Consider the following 18260-nt stretch of genomic DNA (forward strand, 5'->3'; position numbering starts at 1 on the left):
ATAGGCAGGAGAAGGTGAATTTTCATACACCACATCTTGATTCTTTCATGCTTTCCCCCCCAAAAAAATTTAAGTTCATTCAGAGAAGAAATTTGTCATCAAAAATGAAAGCCAGTACACTGAGCTGGATATCTAACTTCACACTGCTCTCCTAGGTGAAATCAGGGTAGCCTTTGTGCTGTACAACAACTTGGGCACCTATCTCTCCACGGAGAATGCTAGCATGAAATTAGGAACTGAAGCAATGTCTACTAATCACTCCGTCATCGTCAACTCCCCTGTCATCACGGCAGCAATAAACAAAGAGTTCAGCAATAAGGTTTACCTAGCTGATCCTGTGGTCTTTACAGTCAAGCATATTAAGGTGAGCAAGTTTGAAAACCACTTTTTTTTTTTTTTTTTTTTTAAATTCTGTTTCTATTACTAAGTGCCACAAAAGTTTGCTGATCTGAGGCCCCCAGCAGTCCTTGATTAGATTTTGAATTACACATTTGTTCCTCTGTGCTTTGAGTTGTTTATGGAGAATATCTCTTTTGTATTGCATTAATAAAAGTAAAGAAAGTCTCCTTTGAGCTGATGCCCATTGCTCAGTTGCTGACATACGTCATTCTGTAATTAAAAACCAACAATATATTAGAATGGGCCATAATGTTATTTTATCATGGTGGCAGGGGATATTAGAGGAAAGTGGAATTACAGTGAAAAAGGACAGCTAGCACTCCTGTTAGCCAAGCACAGTCACTGCTAAAGTTGATTGCTTAAAGCAATTAATTTCTCTGCTCTGCAATGCAAATGAAGCAATCTGGTTTTGAAGAGCTGAATTTAGTCTATGTCTGAAATTAATCAAGAATAAAGAACTAGGTTTGTATTAGCAATGAGAGCAGCAACAACCTAACTTTCTCTGGTGCTGACAAGTAATACTCGACTTCGAAGTCATTGTTGATTGTTTATCTAAAATTAAAGAGTAAGAGTTACAAAGTATCTCTGGGGGAAAAAAAAAATAATAATAATGTGTTTAGAAATCTCTGAAACCCTATCATTTTACTGCATTTACTCATTGCTTTCCTGCAGCAGTCAGAAGAAAATTTCAATCCAAACTGTTCATTCTGGAGCTATACTAAACGTACCATGACAGGGTATTGGTCCACCCAAGGATGTCGCCTCCTGACAACTAACAAGACGCACACCACATGCTCCTGCAATCACCTAACCAACTTTGCAGTCCTGATGGCACATGTGGAAGTTAAGGTAAGCTTTGCAAATTCACAGGCTGCCAATGCACTGAACAGTTGCCAATATAACACCATGTTGTTACTGCAAAGGGCAGCTGAACAGGGAAATTGCTATGTCATGGTAACTCTAATGGAAGAAACTATCTCATGTAAACCTTCTTTCTGCTATGTAGTGAAAAAGTAGATAGCCACACCTGTGCAAAGACTGCACTGATCTCCCGGCATGGGCAGTTCAGAACACCAGATTACTGGTGAACAAAACTAGCCATTGATTCCACACATCCTTTGCATAACTGGCCCATAACGTATTCTGGCTTGATCCTTGCTCTCAGGGACCTAGCTGTGCCAGCAGGGAGCAGCAAGCACCTGCATGGTGGAGCAGGAGCAAGCAAAGACTGCCTTGTTGGGTGTGAGTTGAGTGCCTTGCTTACAGCAGCTGGAAATACACTCTGCACATATTTGTGAGGTGTATGTGTGGAGTCAGAACTATTTTCCAGCCACCAGCTATGGGAGAAAGATATATTCTTTGTGTCTCACAATGTGACAGCAAGCTACACAGAAAAAAAAAGCTCGTTATATCATCCTGTCTTGATTTTGCATCTCCTGAGGTTGGTACGTACCCGTTGGTTCCTTTGCCTGCACCTCCTTCTTGGTGTAATACTGGTTTCTCATATGAGTAGCCCCATTGTAGCTAATGAATTTGTTCCTGAAAGTAAACATTCCTCATGGTGGTAGTGGGGAGAGGAGTGCACATTTGGGATATTTTTCAATAATGAGACAGTGTTTGAGTTATCTTTCCTGAGCTGTCTTTTCTGTCTTTAGTTGAAAACAGTTTCACTTGCTGTAGAAAGGAGGCCCTGATTCCTGAAGGACTTTGGCCTCGTGATTTTCCTTGTTGCACTGTCTCCATTTTGTGTGTCTTGCACTGCAGCTAAATTGACCATTCTGGGCTAGATCCTAGGGGCTTCTGTTTGGGCAGACCATTTCAGTCACTTCTATGACTGCATTACCACAAAAGCTGTTATGGTTATAAAATACCTTTTCTTAAATAGTCTTCAGCTATCATTCCTTTGTATACATTTGTTTCACTTAGTAATCTGAAGAGGAATTTGAAGAGCTAAAATAAAATATATATTAAAGCACTGTCATGCATGACCAATGCTCAACAAAAAAGAAATGAGAACCTGGCAGCTCATTTGCCACAACAGCTGGGTCCAGCTGAGAGGAACAGGATAGATATGCTGCTGCAGGATTATGTATCTTTTGTATTCTGCGGGAGTCACTACCAGTCGAGGAGCTGTGCCATTAAATAGCTATGGCATTATCCTAGGAGTTGCTCAAATAAACGGTCAATTCAGAGCATGTGTTTACAGGTTAACAGTATTCTGCAGTCTAAGAGTGTTTTTGCCAGTTTCTCATAATTGCTTGAATATTCACAAGAAATGTACGTTTGGCTGCTTATCACCTGCCTGGAGTTAACAGATATACCTGAGTCACTGAAGTCAGAGGTTGCACCTGGGAAATGCAGATAGCTTTCCACTCCACTGATGTGAACGAGCATGATCTGCATGGTGCAGATACAGGTTGGCACTGAACAAGCCTCTTCTCAAACTGCAGCTAGGTCAGCCTTGTCTGCATGGCATTTCACATGAACCTCATTAGGCTGTTAGCACCGGTGTTATCACATCTTGCAGAAAGAGAAGGCAAGACCCTTGCTTGCCCATGCTCAACCAACAGGTTGGAAAGACTTGCAGCTGGAAGCTTCCTGAGTGCCAAGCCAGTGTGCTATCTGCCTGTGGATGCTTCCGGATGTTTGCTCTCAAGACTTTTGGGTCATGTTTTATAGCTTGGCTGCAGCCAAAGTATCAGTGCTCTAACAGCCAAATTGGCTTCACTTTGCTGATTCTGATGCAACCAGACAGCTTCCTGGCATGTTTGTTTTAGTGATCATGCCAGTCTGAGGGTGAGGGCAGGTGGGTATCCTGCAAACATCTGTAACTCTTCTCTCTATCTGCTCGTCACCTTGCTCTTCCTTGTCCTACCATATTTCTCTAGTCTGCTGGTGAAACTGGCCATCTGGCTATCTCAGTGCAAATCTAGGAAGTGACGTGTCACATTTCTTATCCTGCTGCAATGAGTTTTAAAAATTTTCTAGCTTAAAACCTGCTGGTTTGGAGAGGTAGTGGTTTAAAAATAAATGGGAATTGTTTTCATCCATACGCTTACACTCATCTCTTGCAGATATGCTTTATTGTCTCTTTGTTGTCTTGCATCTTGTACAAAATGCAGTTTGTACATCTGAAATCTTCCAGTTGTCTTTCAGATAGGACAATCCCTGGGGAAAGGATGCTCTGTGCTTATGCAGGACCTCTCACAGTGGTGTTGGGGACAATGGGCTAGTATCCTTAAATGGAACTGTCCTAAGCACTATTAATGATATTCTGAAATTTTTGCCACATTAATAATTTTCTCCTGTGATTAATATCTGTGATTTACTGAGTTAAGGGTGGTGGATTTTTGGAAGCATAAAGGAGCTTCCTCTACTGTAATGAGTATCCTCAACACCCTACCTAATGAGACTGAACACTGCGCATCATGGGAAGTGGACATCTGAGTCCTGCTCCTTAATCAAAAGCCAGCACCAATCTGACAAATGTCAGTTTTGCTCATGAATGATCTCCCTCCCTGGTTGCATGGCAAAAGAGCGTGTTCTGCAGAGGAGACCTTGGTGGCTGCTCTGGGAGTTATGGACTGGGATTTAATTATTAGCAGAGCGTATATGGCAAGGCGGAGCTGGGAGGTAGCACCGCTGAGCAAATGATTGATGGCCATGTGGCTCTCAACTAGAAACAGCAATATGTCTTTGTCCGAAGGAGCAGAGAATGTCATTGGCTGACCACAGGCGTCAGGGATTTATTGGTGTGCTTCAAGAGAAGTTGCTGGGATCGGTTCCAGTCTTAATAGAACTCCCAATTAAGAGGAGGAGACTTTATTTTGAAGATACCTTCTGACTGTTAAAATTAGTTGGACCCAGATTTGTTTATGTGCCTAAACTGAAGGCCTCCCTTTATTTACATAGGGATTTGGGCATACTTGGAAGCTTCCCTGGAAGTGACTTTGGGCTACAATGTGTGGTGGCTGTGGAAAAAGGCGTGTCTAGAAAAATCTTGCCCTAGATATTCTTTTCCAGGGCTGGGACAAATGTATTTAAGTATGGTAAACAGGAGTGCCCAAACCCAAGAGCTTGCTATGCATGCAGGAAGGACTTAGAGCTGCTAGGAAAAGCCATGTGCCTGTACCTGTCGGTGCATCCTCCCAGTGAGGGTTGACCTTCAGTACCTACAGTGGTCCAAATTACCCTTCCGGACAATTTTTCAGGGAAAATGAGAACCTCTCTTTGAATAGAAAATTTAAGACTTGGAAGCAAATCACTCTTTTCATCAGCTGGAAAGTACATTTGGCCTGTATTATTGCAGCCTTGTGGATATTTTGTTAAATCATGAAATGTAGATGAGGTCTGTGTTAAATGTCTTATCTATTGTTTGCATCAGTGAAATGATCATTATGGCCCTTAAATTCTATAAAAACATTGTAGTTCCCATGCCAAGAGAGGAAAGCCAGTAGTTAAATAAGTCATTCTTCCTATGTAATTGCTGCATGGTTTTTCTTCAAAATGTTTTTCATATCAAGCTTGTGTTTTGCATCATAATAATTATAGCACTTGCATCTTAAATGTACCATGGGAAAATACGCAGCCAGAAAACAAGTTAAGTGCTGGTGGGAAAATGCAATTAAAAAAAAAACACCCAGAACAGAATAAGCAAGGATACCTTAGGGTAGATAAATGTTGCTTATCAGTGTGCAGTGAGTGCCAGAGCTTACTCTTCTTTAAGTATATAAATAAATAAAGAGGAAGAAAAAGGGCAAAAAATAAAGGTGTTTTAACAGTAGCAATTAGTCTGAAGCTTTCAGATGTTATTCTATACGACACATTACATCATGCTAATTATTTGGGGAATGGAACTGTAAAGCAAGACAAGGAGAGAAAGGAATAAAAATATATGAAGTCTAAATAGAATACAGTGGTCTATTGCCTAAAGCAATACAGCCATTTCAGATATAAAGAGCAAGCTGAAGTTATTGCAGTGCTGGCTTAACTGTATATTAGCACTTGTGGGATTAAGCAGCAATGAATGAAAGCACAAGCGGGTGCAGGATCGCAAAAACACTTAAATACAGAATTAAATTACTGGAACTAATGTGTGATGAATTTTGCAAGACAAATCATTTTGCACCATTAAAAGAGTTCTCAAAAAGAAGTGTATTACACATTGCAAAAAGTAACTTATTGTAATGTTATTAAATAAGAACTGTTTTAATTAAACAGAAAAGTTATTGAATCTACTTGGCTTCAGTGGGATTTTAAAATTCAAAATACAGCTGTATTTGAGCTTGTGTTATGAAATGGAATCTGTGACACCAACAAACTCCAAGAATAAGGGGATGTAAAATGCACATCTGGTTATATATTGCATGCTTCTGCTGTTATGAATGTCTTACCTGCAAAATGCTGTTAGCATTTGTGTAGCCTCCCCTAGAAAACTACACAAGCCCTATTGGCAAGAAAATCTATCATACTCTCTGACTGACCTATCATGAATCACAGAAATTACCTATAGGAAGCCTATTAGGTCAAGTAATCTGTGCCTACAGGGTCAATTCAGAGCAGTATATCTGGTAGTAATCCTTGAGCTTTTTGTCTAGGTGGACAGTAAATCACTGCAGCAAGTTCCTTGTGTTCCCAACTCTTGGTTTGACACTTACCATTTTGAAGTGAGTTGTAGCTCAGTCTTAATATTCCTTGTTTTGCCACCACTTCTTGCTGGCCTGCATCTGTGCATTCCCTGAACTGCTGGCCCAGATGTGCTCAGTTAACAACTTCAGGGTGTTCAGCCTGAAAAAAAAAAATTAGAGCCTGCCTTCAAAAAGATTGAGACTGAATACTGGAAGCTGCAGCATATTTAACTTTGTTTCTTAGTTCTCTGCTTACAAGTGCCATAAATTTGAGAGCACAGCAACTCATTAGCCATAGCTTCTTTTCTCCTCCCAGTTCAGTAGGTATTTATTTACTTACTATCATTCTTCTTGGTTCTCTGGTCCATGAGCTGTGTCTAGATCCATGGTAAGAAACTCTGCCACAGATTGGGAACAGCATCACCCCACAGGATTTCTTGATCCTCTATCCTAATATTTAGGATAGAAATAGTTCTCATTCGCAAACAATGTGCCTTGTCCTGTTCATTGCCATCCCCTTCCTTTCTCACTAAGAGTAATGTTTAAAGCAAGCTTCTCCTTGATTGGATTTTAGACTTTTAAACACATTATTCATCTCTGACTACGTGGACATCTATTTGGTCCTTATGTCTCTGAGTCCATTTCATCCTACCCTCCCCTAAATAAAGTCCTTAAACTGGGGAGACTGTTGTGCCTTGATCATATTTTTTCAGAGTTGCTGTGTATCTCAACCATTTGGATTGCCTCTTTGACATCCAGTTTAAACCTCATTTTTGAAAGAGATGAATGGAATGAAGAAAGAGAGGAAAAGGTTATGGTTTGGCTCTTTAAAGAATAAGCAGGGGCACAGGGGAATGAGATGCCTCATAGCTTGTGCTGTTCCTTATCTTGGAAGGTGTAGCTGTATGTATGAGGACTGAAGGGAAGGCTGTGGTATGGTGTAGCCCTATCCCTGCTCTCCTGGAACTGAGCTGGGTAAGGCCATCCAGTGTGCCAGAAGGAGCTAATGATGCTGTGACCAGGTTTTTCTGGGAAATCAAGTTAATAAGCCAGCAGCTTGGCTGTGTAGACATCTACACTTTGATCTTGGCATCACCGCTATGACTTGTTTCTGGAGTTAGAGATGCCTTATAAGTAAGTAGACCTGTGCCACTTTACCAACTCCAGCCAGCATAGGAGAGGGCCAGGATGTTGCTATTACGGATCCAAACCACTTCTCACCTGCATAACAGAGTGTGACTTGGCCACAGGAAAGCTGCAGCACTGTCAGCAGTTAGATGGAAATCCTGGGCTCTTGCCACACACCGTATCCACAGCATGGTTTATAGTGCATGGTGAGATGAGATCTGTACCCATTTCCCTTTGTGTATGCCCCTGTGTCACATTGTTCTGGCAGCTAAACCACTTTGCATGAGTGCTCAGAATTTGGAGCCTTATTTAAAGGATGGTAGTGAGGAGCCAGTGACATTGCACAGAGGCTTTGGGGAGGGCATCAGGCTCTATTCCTGGATTAGGTTCTGACAGTGCCCATGAAAGCAGGGCAGAGATGCTGCCTTTGCACAGCACAAAGAGCATGCACACCTACGTGGCTACTGTTTTCCAGTGGAATAGGACTGGCTGCCTCTCTTGGTGCATCTTTGGAAAGGAGGAACAGGATGGTTTCTAGAGTAGTGGGCTCCCCTCCCCAGCACATGTCCCGTTTGGCCACAGAGGAAGGAAAGCCCCATTGGAACGTGCCTGCATAGCCACAGCAAGCAATGTTGTTAAGAAGTCCAGGAGCCCTTGGGGTTTCCTCTCAGTTCAGGAAGCCCAGCTGACACTTCTGGCATATCTACAAAACCATTTGCTTGTAAAGTTAAGTCCTTTGTGCTTTGCCATGAAGCATTACAGCTAGGCTATAGCAGTAATCCTCTCTTGACACAGTGATGGGGAAAGAGGGCAGAGAGAGCCTAAACAGCTCTGGAGAGCTGCAAATCTGAGAAGCTGCAGAAGGAGCAGTGCGCAGGAGTTCAGATCTGTCCCACTTGGGTCTCTGCCCAGCCCAGCACTGCCAGCTCCCACTGGGCACCGAGTGGTCATATCTGAGAGAGTCGATGACACTGTGTTATTTACTGCTTGCTTATTCCTCCACCTCCAAATATATTACTCTTTCCTTTCCTGAAGGGACAGATTAGGTAAAGGAATGTGTCCTTTGCTGCTGGCAGCTTGGTTTGGCTGCTGTTTTCTTCTACTGATGTTTTTAATAAGGGAGGAAATGGCTGTTCATCTTGGGGAGAGCCATTCTGTCATACGCTGACATTCCCTGGGATTTGTTTTTATTAGCTCAGCTCTGCTGTGCCGGCTCTGCCAAAGCTGCTCATTGATTTCACAGCCTGGATAATGGCTTGGTTGACTGTTCATCCACTGTGGTGGCTATCGGGGTTCCTGCAGCTCCTTCTGCACAGTTTTCTGTCAGCACTCTTTTCCACCAGCTCTTGGCCACACTTGAGCAAAAGAAAGGCTTTATTCCAAAGCCAGGGAGCATTTCCTTCACTGAATTTGGGGTCAGGTTCTTCCCCAAGTTGCAGATGTAAAACTTACTTGACAAAGAATATTTTTACATCTATATTTTTACAATGTTAGTGCAAACTTTTCTGCTTTTAAGCCTGCAATGCAGTTTTGGAATCCAAAGGAATACACCCACCTGGAAGTTATTGTGTAGTTCACTTAATAATTACTCCTATGCTGAAAATAATCCATATCTCAACTTACCTTTAAAGCTAGCATGGCTTTAGCTGTAACAAAACTCAGTGGCATGCATAAGGGGCCATGAAAGTCTTGATATAGAGGTCTTGGCAGTCATGATGCATTTGGGCAAGTTGGTGTTTGATACTGTCAGGAAATTGATACTTGTCATGACATCTGGGATCTCCCATGGGTTCTTCTGGTTGCCAGCATCTTCGGGAGATTATTGAAAAGAACAAGTTGACTGTTATCAGCACTCTGATGGCTTTGGATGTATTTCACATGCTTTAGGGACCTTAGGGCTTGCAGAGTTCTACAAGAATATCATTAGTGTATATGTCAAAGCTATTTTGTCCTTGGTCAGGGAGTGCTTGAACTGTGCTGGGGAGGAGCAGGGTAAAGAGAAGATGTGCTTATTTTGTGTGTTTCAGTGGTTGAGTGAATGAGCTTAGATATTGCAACCCAGGCACGAAATGTTAGTGTACTATTTATTATACTTACCCCTGCAAAGTCTTGTGCCAATTGGGTGAACCAAACATTGCTGCCATATTTGTTATGCAACGTCACAAGTGATAGCAAGGATAATCTCAGAGTATTGAGGAGTGATTACCTCAATTCCTCCTTTTTCTACATTATTCCTGTGACTAGCACACTCTCTATGGCTAGTGGCAGGGTTTGGTCTCTTCTTAGAAAGCAAAGTAGTAATTTTAGGGCCAGTTCTCTTTAATGTTTTCCTCATTGACCGGGATACTGGACTTGAGGGTATACTGGGTATACTTGTAGATGACACTTAGCTGTGAGGAACTTTTGACTCCCTGGAGGATAGAGAGGCCTTGCAGAGAGATCCTGACAAACTAGAGGGCTGAGCCACATGAACAAGAGTTAGTGCTGGATTCTGCAGCAGGGAGGGGGCAAGTCTAGTTATGTGTACAAACCGGAGGACAAGAAGCTGAAAAGCAGCCTTTCTCTGAACTTTGTCTCATATATGGGAAGAAGCCCTGAGTGTTCCTTTTGCTAGACTAACTGTGCCTTGTTGAATTTTTAAGTCTGTGCCACTGGCCTCAAGTCACCCACTCTTCCAAAGCCCTCATGGTTGTTGTCTCCTTACATATACCTGCGTTAACAGCATTGTCCTGCTCTTCCAGTCCCAGTCACTTTTGTCTGGCATGTCCCTTTGATTAGGTGAGCTGGCAGGGCTGTTCAGAGAGACCTCATCTGCTGCTCCTCTGCAGATTCAGATGAAAAAGAGAATGATTTGAAAGGCTCAAGGTTTGCATTAGCAGATTTTGTACTGAATTTAGAGGAATGGATGAGCTGAAATGACACAGATAGAAGAATGTGTGGCCACCAGGAAAACAATGTGCACTTAGTCTTCTTGGTTTGCTGGATGCTAGAGGAGCTGCATGGAACAGGCATTTCTATCATGATCAGCACTAAGCGCACAAGGATTTCATGCCTCATTCCTGTACTTGATACACCTAGCTCCTGTGATATCAGAAATGCTCAAACAGTTCTGAAAGAGCATTTGAGGAAAGGAGACTTGATCTCTCTGCCTCCTTCAGAGAGTCTCCTTCGAAAGAAAACCTCCAGCATGGAAGAGATGGAGGGGAAATCCGCTCCCCATCTTTCATTATCATTTGATGCCTATCACTCATGCTGATAAAGCCAAAGAGCTGAAAGATTTGAGTTGTTTCTCACGGGTGCTGACATAGCAGAGTGTATATCAGGAAAGGCCTGTCATTTGATGTGGCTTTATCATTGGCAGGCAGGCAAAGAAAATGGATAAATTAATCACCTTTTTCCCTCCATCTGTCATAGGTTTTTATCCCACAGGGAGGAAAATGTTTCCAGTTTGTCCTGGCTTTTTGAAGTGTGACACTATTGTATTTGCCAGTCTAAATAATGCCTAAGTCATGAAAATGCCAGAAGTGGAGGGAAATGTGAACACCATTTATAACACAGCCTGGTGGACCACAAAGCTGAATTTCAAGACTCTCAGGTCTTTTTGAAAAGGCCCTGGAGACTTCCAGGCAGTCTTTCCCTCGGCTCTTTGACTCTAACCACTTAGTCCTGAGCAGCCACTTTGTGACTTGCCATGTATTTCTCATTTCTTATTTACATTTTACTAAGTAGTAATATCTCTAATTTCACCACATCTGGTGGAAACCTGTGGAATTACTGGTGAGTTTTACAGCCTTGGTAAGGTGGTGGAATGCTCTCACTATTAGAGTCTTAGAGTTTCAGAACTCTCTCCTCTTTTTTCTGCTAAGCAAATGCAATGCAAGTTCAGGAGCAGTGCAGAGATGTTGATCAGCCAAGCCAAAGCACACCTGTGCTGTGCTTTGCAAAACATTGTTGCTGGATTAACTGCAATGGCCATGCTTGCATGGTTTGTGGTAAGTGTGTTACAAGGGAGGGAAACACTCACTTGCCCAGCTTTCTTAACACCATTGTTTTGTTAGAGTTTAAAATAAAAGTCATGTGAAAAGAGATGTCTTTTTTTCTTTTTCTTTCTTTCTTTTTTTTTTTTCTTTTCCTGAGGAGTGTTCCAGGGCTCAGTTTGACTTCCCAGGAGTTTTAAAATATGGCTCCAGGTCTTGAAAAAGAAAAATGTTCTTTCTTGTTCCCTGTTGAAAAGAAAGACAAGACATTTAAGTGTTCTCTTTCTGTCCAAAACCTTCAAGCTCATATATGTCTGTGGATGAGTAAAGAGTCTTTTTTCACTGCTAAATGGTTTTAACAGACTTGTGGTTGTCAACTCCACAATGTAATGTATGAAACATTTTTACACCTGAATCACAATGTTTGATGCTTCTTTATACAGTACATCCTCTTCTTTGCCATGTTTATGAAAAGTGGAGCTGCACTCAAGACTAGCTGTGATGTCTCAATGTTTTCAGCAACAACATCATTATTTCTAGGATATTCTGAAGTCTGAGTCTGTCTCAGCACTCATAATTTGCCAGATACTTTGCAGTATGAGTTTCAGGCTGCTGGATTCAAGTCTAGGTCCATTTAGTCTTAATATCCTTCATTAGTTACTAGTTCATCGTGCCAGGACTTGGTGAGTCTGAGAGTCTCAGATAACCTTACTGTTTGCCTGGGATAGATTAGAAATTATGCAGTATGTGGCTGATGATCTTTTTATTGTTTTATCTCCAGCACAGCGATGCAGTGCACGACCTGCTTCTGGACTTTATTACCTGGGTGGGCATCCTGCTGTCACTTGTCTGCCTCCTGATCTGCATCTTCACCTTCTGCTTCTTCCGTGGGCTACAGAGTGACCGCAACACAATTCACAAGAACTTGTGCATCAGCCTTTTTGTAGCAGAACTTCTCTTCCTCATTGGCATCAACCGGACTGACCAGCCGGTAAGACACAAAACGCTTTCTGTTCCCACTGGAGGCTCTCACCTCACTGCATATAGGATGTTACCATGGGGTGGGATATATTCTAGTGCTATTTTAAGCCCTGTTGAGCCCTTGCAAGGCGAAGTTATCAACTGGAAGTCAGATTCTGGTTACTGAAAGGAGGTCAAGATACTTGCTTGTATTAGCTGCCTTGAGATCACTAGACAGATGAATAAAGCTACTCCTTAAGCGATGCTTTTCCACATTTATTTAATTCTAGATTGTATGTTGGTATTCTGTTTTAAAAAAGAAAAAGCCTTCTTCATAGCACTGGAATGGATTCTGCATTTTCATGATATTTCCTGTTTTTCATATCCCTTCCCATAATACCCTGCCTATAACTTCTGTGTTGGAAAGCCCCTGATGCGTGTCAGACTGTCCACAGCACCCAAGGATATTCACAGGGCATGTTGACATTTGGAAAGTCGCCTAGGCAAAAATGTTTGTGGAGAGACTTTGGGAGTAGAAACACGGCCTTTGTGACTCTACAGACAAACCCCAGTGCACTGGAGCACTTAAGTCATCCATCCCGCACACTTGTGTGCATGTATGCCTGCATAACTCTGTCTGTCAACACACACACCAGTGAGAAACAGAAATCTGTGTCTACGCAAACACACATACCCTGGAGTTAACAGCCAGAGAGTCACACTGAAATCGAGGGTCTAACTTGAAAATCATGGGAGCCATGGAAGAGACCTGCTCTCATTTTAGTAGCTGCAGGGGTTTTGTTTGTAAATAGTATGCATGCATATGTTTAATCAGCAGGTAGTACAAATGTGATTATGCTGCTTATACTATATACATCTTTATGTGTTGATTTACCAAAGTATGTACATACCTGCTTTTGTATCTTTGAATATAATTTGTACGTACAGTTGTGTCTGTTTAAAAATAGTTCATATATATGTTTCCAAAGTGAAAAAAATGTTGTTACACTGGAGATGGTAAAACAAGAACTCCTTCATTCTTATTAAACCTCCCAGTGAGAACAAGTTTGTGTGTAAACTTGAGTGTTACATTAAGTTTGTGTGGTACAAATACCTCTCTGGCTCTTTTTAAATCTGTCTGCAGATTGCTTGTGCTGTTTTTGCTGCCCTCCTGCACTTCTTCTTCCTGGCGGCTTTCACCTGGATGTTCTTGGAAGGTGTGCAGCTCTACATCATGCTGGTGGAGGTTTTTGAGAGTGAGCACTCCCGGAGGAAGTACTTCTATTTGGTTGGCTACGGCATGCCTGCACTGATCGTGGCTGTGTCAGCAGCAGTGGACTACCGGAGCTATGGCACAGACAAAGTGTGAGTGGGGCTTGGCTCTACTTGGGCCTGGGCAGGAGGATGGGAGAGAGGAGGAAAGAGGGAAGTGAGGAGGCTGGGACACAGCAGGTGAAGGATGCTGTGCAGGCAGTTGTCAGCTGAAAGGCACAGCTCTCTCTCCCAGTGCAGTGCATGATCATACAGCAGAAATTCCCCACCATGTAGAGATTTGCAAAGGTATTTTCCTGGAAAATTCTGTTGCGGAAAATTTCATTGCACCATTTATAACATCAGCAGAGGTAGTTCTTCCAAGTCTCATCTTTGTATCAACAAGGTCACCCACCATTCTTCTCTAACCAAAGGGTGTTTCTCATTTACGCGAATGAAATATTGCTTTTTTTCTTCTTTATTAAGCGTTCTATCAAATTATTTTGCTTGGAAGCACAGCTAGATGGTGACTGTCGAGTGCATTATGCTCTTGGCGAATCAGAGCAGCTACATCATTTACCATTATGAATATTCTTAAATGTTTTCAATGTTGCTGAAACTGGAATCAAAGCGTAATTTAGATGTTTGTACAACACCATCTAATAGAAAACAGAGGGAAAATTCAGCCTTTGATTTTCTTTGCCAGCTTTGTTACAATAGCACAGTGCATTTTTATTGATTTTTTTTTTTTTTTTAATTTCTCTTGTCAGGCTGCCCTTCCATTATCATTTTAAAATGTTCAGTCTGAAGGCACACATAGCAAAAAGCCAGTGGCATTTCTAAAGCTCTATTTTAGCATAGCTTGGGTCAGAGTAGTTGATACTTCGTTAAAACCAACTGCAAAATTTTCTCCTGAAAATCTTATTGGCGTACGCTAACCTGAGTCTTTGCAGAAACAAGTCTGTAGTGCAGTGGAACTGCTCATGATCCATTACTGTGCCAACCGGTAGGCTTCGTCTCAGGTGCATATTTGCATCATGCTCTTTCCACAAGTGGGAAAATAGCAACCTGAATTTATATGCATCATACTTTGTGGAAAGGAAATAGCCCATGAAGATAAGGGGAAGGGGGAGTAAATTTTCAGGGAACTTTATCAATTTATCCCAGCAGTGTGACCTACCTTAACAGGCCTAGGGGTTAAAGAAAAGGTAGCAGAAGATCCAATTACAGTTTCTGGAATTCCTGTTGTAGATGTATTTCCATCAGTCACCTCCTGCTTTTTGCCCCAATCAACTCTGCTATTCACATCCTGTCTTGAATGATATATAATCCCCCACTAAATCAGGTGTTGAAACATTCTGCTGAGGCAGAAGGCAAATTTATTTTTGCTGTAGTTTTTTTACCAAGACCCATCTCTTCACAGTGGCCCCTATGGGCTCACTTTAGGCTGTGAGTCCAGATCCCTACAAGGTCAGCTGAAATGCTCCCTTGCATGTGCTTTCTCCACCAGTCTGGTTTGCAGCCTAGTTGTTCACCTTCAGGTTGTGACTGGGATGATGAAGTACAGGTTTGCTTGCCCAGCTGCCTTGAAACACTGTTTGCCTGTGTCTTCTGCAGCAGTACTGTTGCAGGACTTGTAGCAGCAGAGCAATTCTCCTGCTGGTTTGAGATGAAAACTAACACCAAACGCATTGTTTTACAATGCTCTGTAGCTGATGGGTGTTGAAAATTTCTTATAGTAAAAGAATTTGCCCAAATCCAGGCTATGCCCCAGGACATGAGGCAGTAGCTCTGCAGTGGCATTTGATTGATTTGCATCTCTCCCATCTATGCAGAGTCTCTCTTGATGCTCTGCAGGAACAAACCACATACAAATGAGTGGCAGTTACCTGCATACAGCGGCCTGTCTGTAGAGAGGGAACACATGGCACCTAACCACAGCTCCTATAAAGCACCAGAGCAGCTTTGCATTGCTGAAACATTTCCAATCCCATTACATGTGCAAATTTTCCTTTTTGTAGCACAGCAGAATAAACAGCCTCCATAGAACATGCTGTCTTTCTCTAGCCCAAATATTTCTATACATAGGTAGTACAAGCAGAAAGTTAAGCTGAAATTTGCTGGAGATGAGCTACAGAGCTTTACTTTCTTTGTGTTGACAAGGCAGCAGTCAAAAGCCTGTGCCAGTAAAATCTCTTTCCCTCCCCACAGCAAGAAGTAGCATTTTTAATGATTAAACATGTATACAATATTTTGCAAATAAATATTTACAGAGATTTATAGAGCCTAAAATATTTATTTATAATCTCTAATTCTAGTGTGCACAATTTTATCACATTCTCATAGTGGAAAATAAAAAATATACAATATGTTTTGTATAACTATCATGCTCCATCTGGTTGATGGATGATGATGTATTTTTCTGTGTAATGTTATTAGAAGGGTAGAACTGATTAGAATTTGTAGTGAACTATATGCCAGGCATACATAATTTGATTGCAAGAAGTTGCTTGGTTTAGCCGGCTTTTGTAAAACATCCTCTGGAATATATTACTTGCCTTTCTCCATTATTTATTGCATTTGTTTAAGCAGGACTTATGGAGCTGTTAGTGTTATTTGTTTTTCACCTGGCATTTGGTGCCACCCTTCATACATCTTGGAAAGATTTGCTTAGACACTCTGTGTAGGATTTCTTGATTTGATTTTCCTTTCTAAACCCAGCCATTGTGCCCAGATTATGTAGCCAGAAGCAGGCAATTATTCCTCTCTCTGTTTCTTTCTTCATCAGTTGGTTCTTGTGATTTTCTGCCCTGGTGTTTGTATTGATGCTTTGGAGTAGCTGCCCTCTGAATATATAGTCTCACACTTAATTATGCCAAGAATTGGCATTGTCTCTTTTCCTTTCCTTTTCTTTTATTTCCTTTTTTCTTTGTTCTTTTTTTTATTTGTTTGTTTTTGTTTGTTTAAGAGCAGTTCAAATGACCCATATTAGGGATTTAGGGCTAATTAGTTTGATGCTATAGCTAGGCAGTAGCACAGTGATTGCATTAAAAGACCATCCCATTCGGGCCAGTTGGGACTGTTTATGTGGTCCCTTTTGCCCAAATTACTCAGCAGTGTTACATCTCATGTCTGACTGTCTGACTAAAGCAAAGGTGCAAAGAAGGAAACTCCACTGCAAGCAATGTGGTCGAGGGACCACAAGCAATTCCAGCAGTGCTTATGTTAACTTCTAAGTGGACATTTCTTACACTGGCCAGTTATTTTCGGTAGCACAAGAAAATCCGAGGTCTTAAAAATAACTGAAAGCAAACATCACAATCTAATGGCTGTAACAAATCAGCTGCTGAGTCTTAAATGTCCGTGTCTCCAGTTTTGCTACAGAAAATAAGATACTGAGATTACAGTTCTATAAAGCTACACCATTTGCCTTGTCCTGTGTGCTAACCAAATCCATCCATCTCCTGCCTGGATCTGATGTCAAGAACTGGGCTGTGCTGCAAAATGCAGAGGAAAAATGGCATTTGCAGTTGTTAGTGTGCAAAAATTACTTGTGTTAAAAATTCAGTAATGGACTTCAGCAACATCCCTTTGAGAAGACTTGCTCAAGTAGCAGGCCATCCTGAATTGATAGTCAGAAGCTATTCCATATTCCCATACTATCCTGGGTTTTATATCAATGCCTATTACGAATCTCAGAGGAGAGCAGCTATGCTTTGAATGGCTCAATATATTCTGTAAAACGTACTTGTAGGTATATTCATCCACTGGTGATCAAATTCATTGTGCCAGGAATCTCTCTATAGTTTCTCTCCCCCCACACAGTTTGGTATGCTATAAAGCAGGATATACATGGTAAGCAATCCAGCTGTCATAAAGCGAAATGAAAGGCTGGTGTATGTACACAGCCTCCAATTCCATCAGCCAGCCACCAACATTATTTACATGCTAATGTTGCTGGAAAATAGCTTCTAACAATACAGTACGTCTTGGATGGCTCTGTGAACTTGTTTTATTTTCAATGTTTGCTCTGGGTATTTGGTGGAGGAAGCGTGAGCAATGTGAATGCTGGACTGTGTTAAGCAGAACATATATTGCACCCTTGGAAGGCACGTCCTGCGCATACATATCCCATTACCGCACACAGACAGGGAGGCTGCATGGCCATGTGAAACGAACTACTGAACTCCCATGAACAACATGATATGTTAGGGCTCTTCAAATTTTATGGTCCAATGGCAGCTAATGATTGTTTATTGGTTATATTTAATACACACCAGGGATAGTTTAGTATTTGATTTCTCTTCATGCAGAAAACAGAGTAAACTCTTTGTAGTCTTTATTACTTGGGAAAAGCTTTAGGTGAATATAGTGACTTGTCATTGTGGAAAGGAAGGAAATTAAAAAGTAAAGAAAAGCGATGGCACGGAGCTCATTACAAGCACAGCACTGAACATGCTGGTGTGACTCTTCGAGACAGTAATGGGGTTTTGAGCATTTCCCACATCCATGGATGTGTGGATAATCTGCTCTGCATTCTGCTGAGCCCTGAAGCAGCTTGTTTGCTTAATGACAGCAGAGTATAAACTTGTAATAAGCAAGTCCGTGTTCACAGTGCAGCTGTGCATGGGGGGTCAGAAGTAACCCGGCAGCCCAAGATTAGCAACTTTTGGAAGTGAGTTGGCTGATTGCTTCCTTGTTTCAAGGAGCTCATTTATGCAGCTCATTGTGTGCGTGGTTTTGTCTTTAAGGGAAGAAAAGCTCAGTGTGGTACTTGTTTGATTAGCAATTTACATCTCTGCAACAGAATTGGCGGGATGCCTGTGTTTGGATGTTTCATTCTTAATTTGCATTTTTAATGAGGTATGACTTAAATGGGCTTGAAGCCACATCACTTGCCGATGACCACAAAAAGACT

At 41.7% G+C, this 18260-nt stretch overlaps 1 protein-coding gene across 7 annotated transcripts in view; it reads left to right on the forward strand.

The window, feature by feature from the left end:
* ADGRL3 (adhesion G protein-coupled receptor L3) overlaps positions 1 to 18260 on the forward strand; it is a 490337-nt gene that overhangs the window by 414247 nt on the left and 57830 nt on the right. For 6 of the 7 annotated variants that reach the window (XM_085222627.1, XM_085222629.1, XM_085222628.1 and 3 more), the window contains 4 exons: positions 156 to 364; positions 1072 to 1248; positions 11913 to 12122; positions 13236 to 13456. In XM_085222627.1, coding sequence (XP_085078753.1) covers positions 156 to 364; positions 1072 to 1248; positions 11913 to 12122; positions 13236 to 13456 — 817 coding nt within the window. The remainder of the gene's footprint in view (positions 1 to 155; positions 365 to 1071; positions 1249 to 11912; positions 12123 to 13235; positions 13457 to 18260) is intronic. The other variant, XM_085222624.1, reaches the window with a different exon arrangement.

The sequence above is a fragment of the Meleagris gallopavo genome, chromosome 4, assembly GCF_905368555.1.
Source record: "Meleagris gallopavo chromosome 4, MGAL_WU_HG_1.1, whole genome shotgun sequence".
Taxonomy (NCBI): Eukaryota; Metazoa; Chordata; class Aves; order Galliformes; family Phasianidae; genus Meleagris; species Meleagris gallopavo.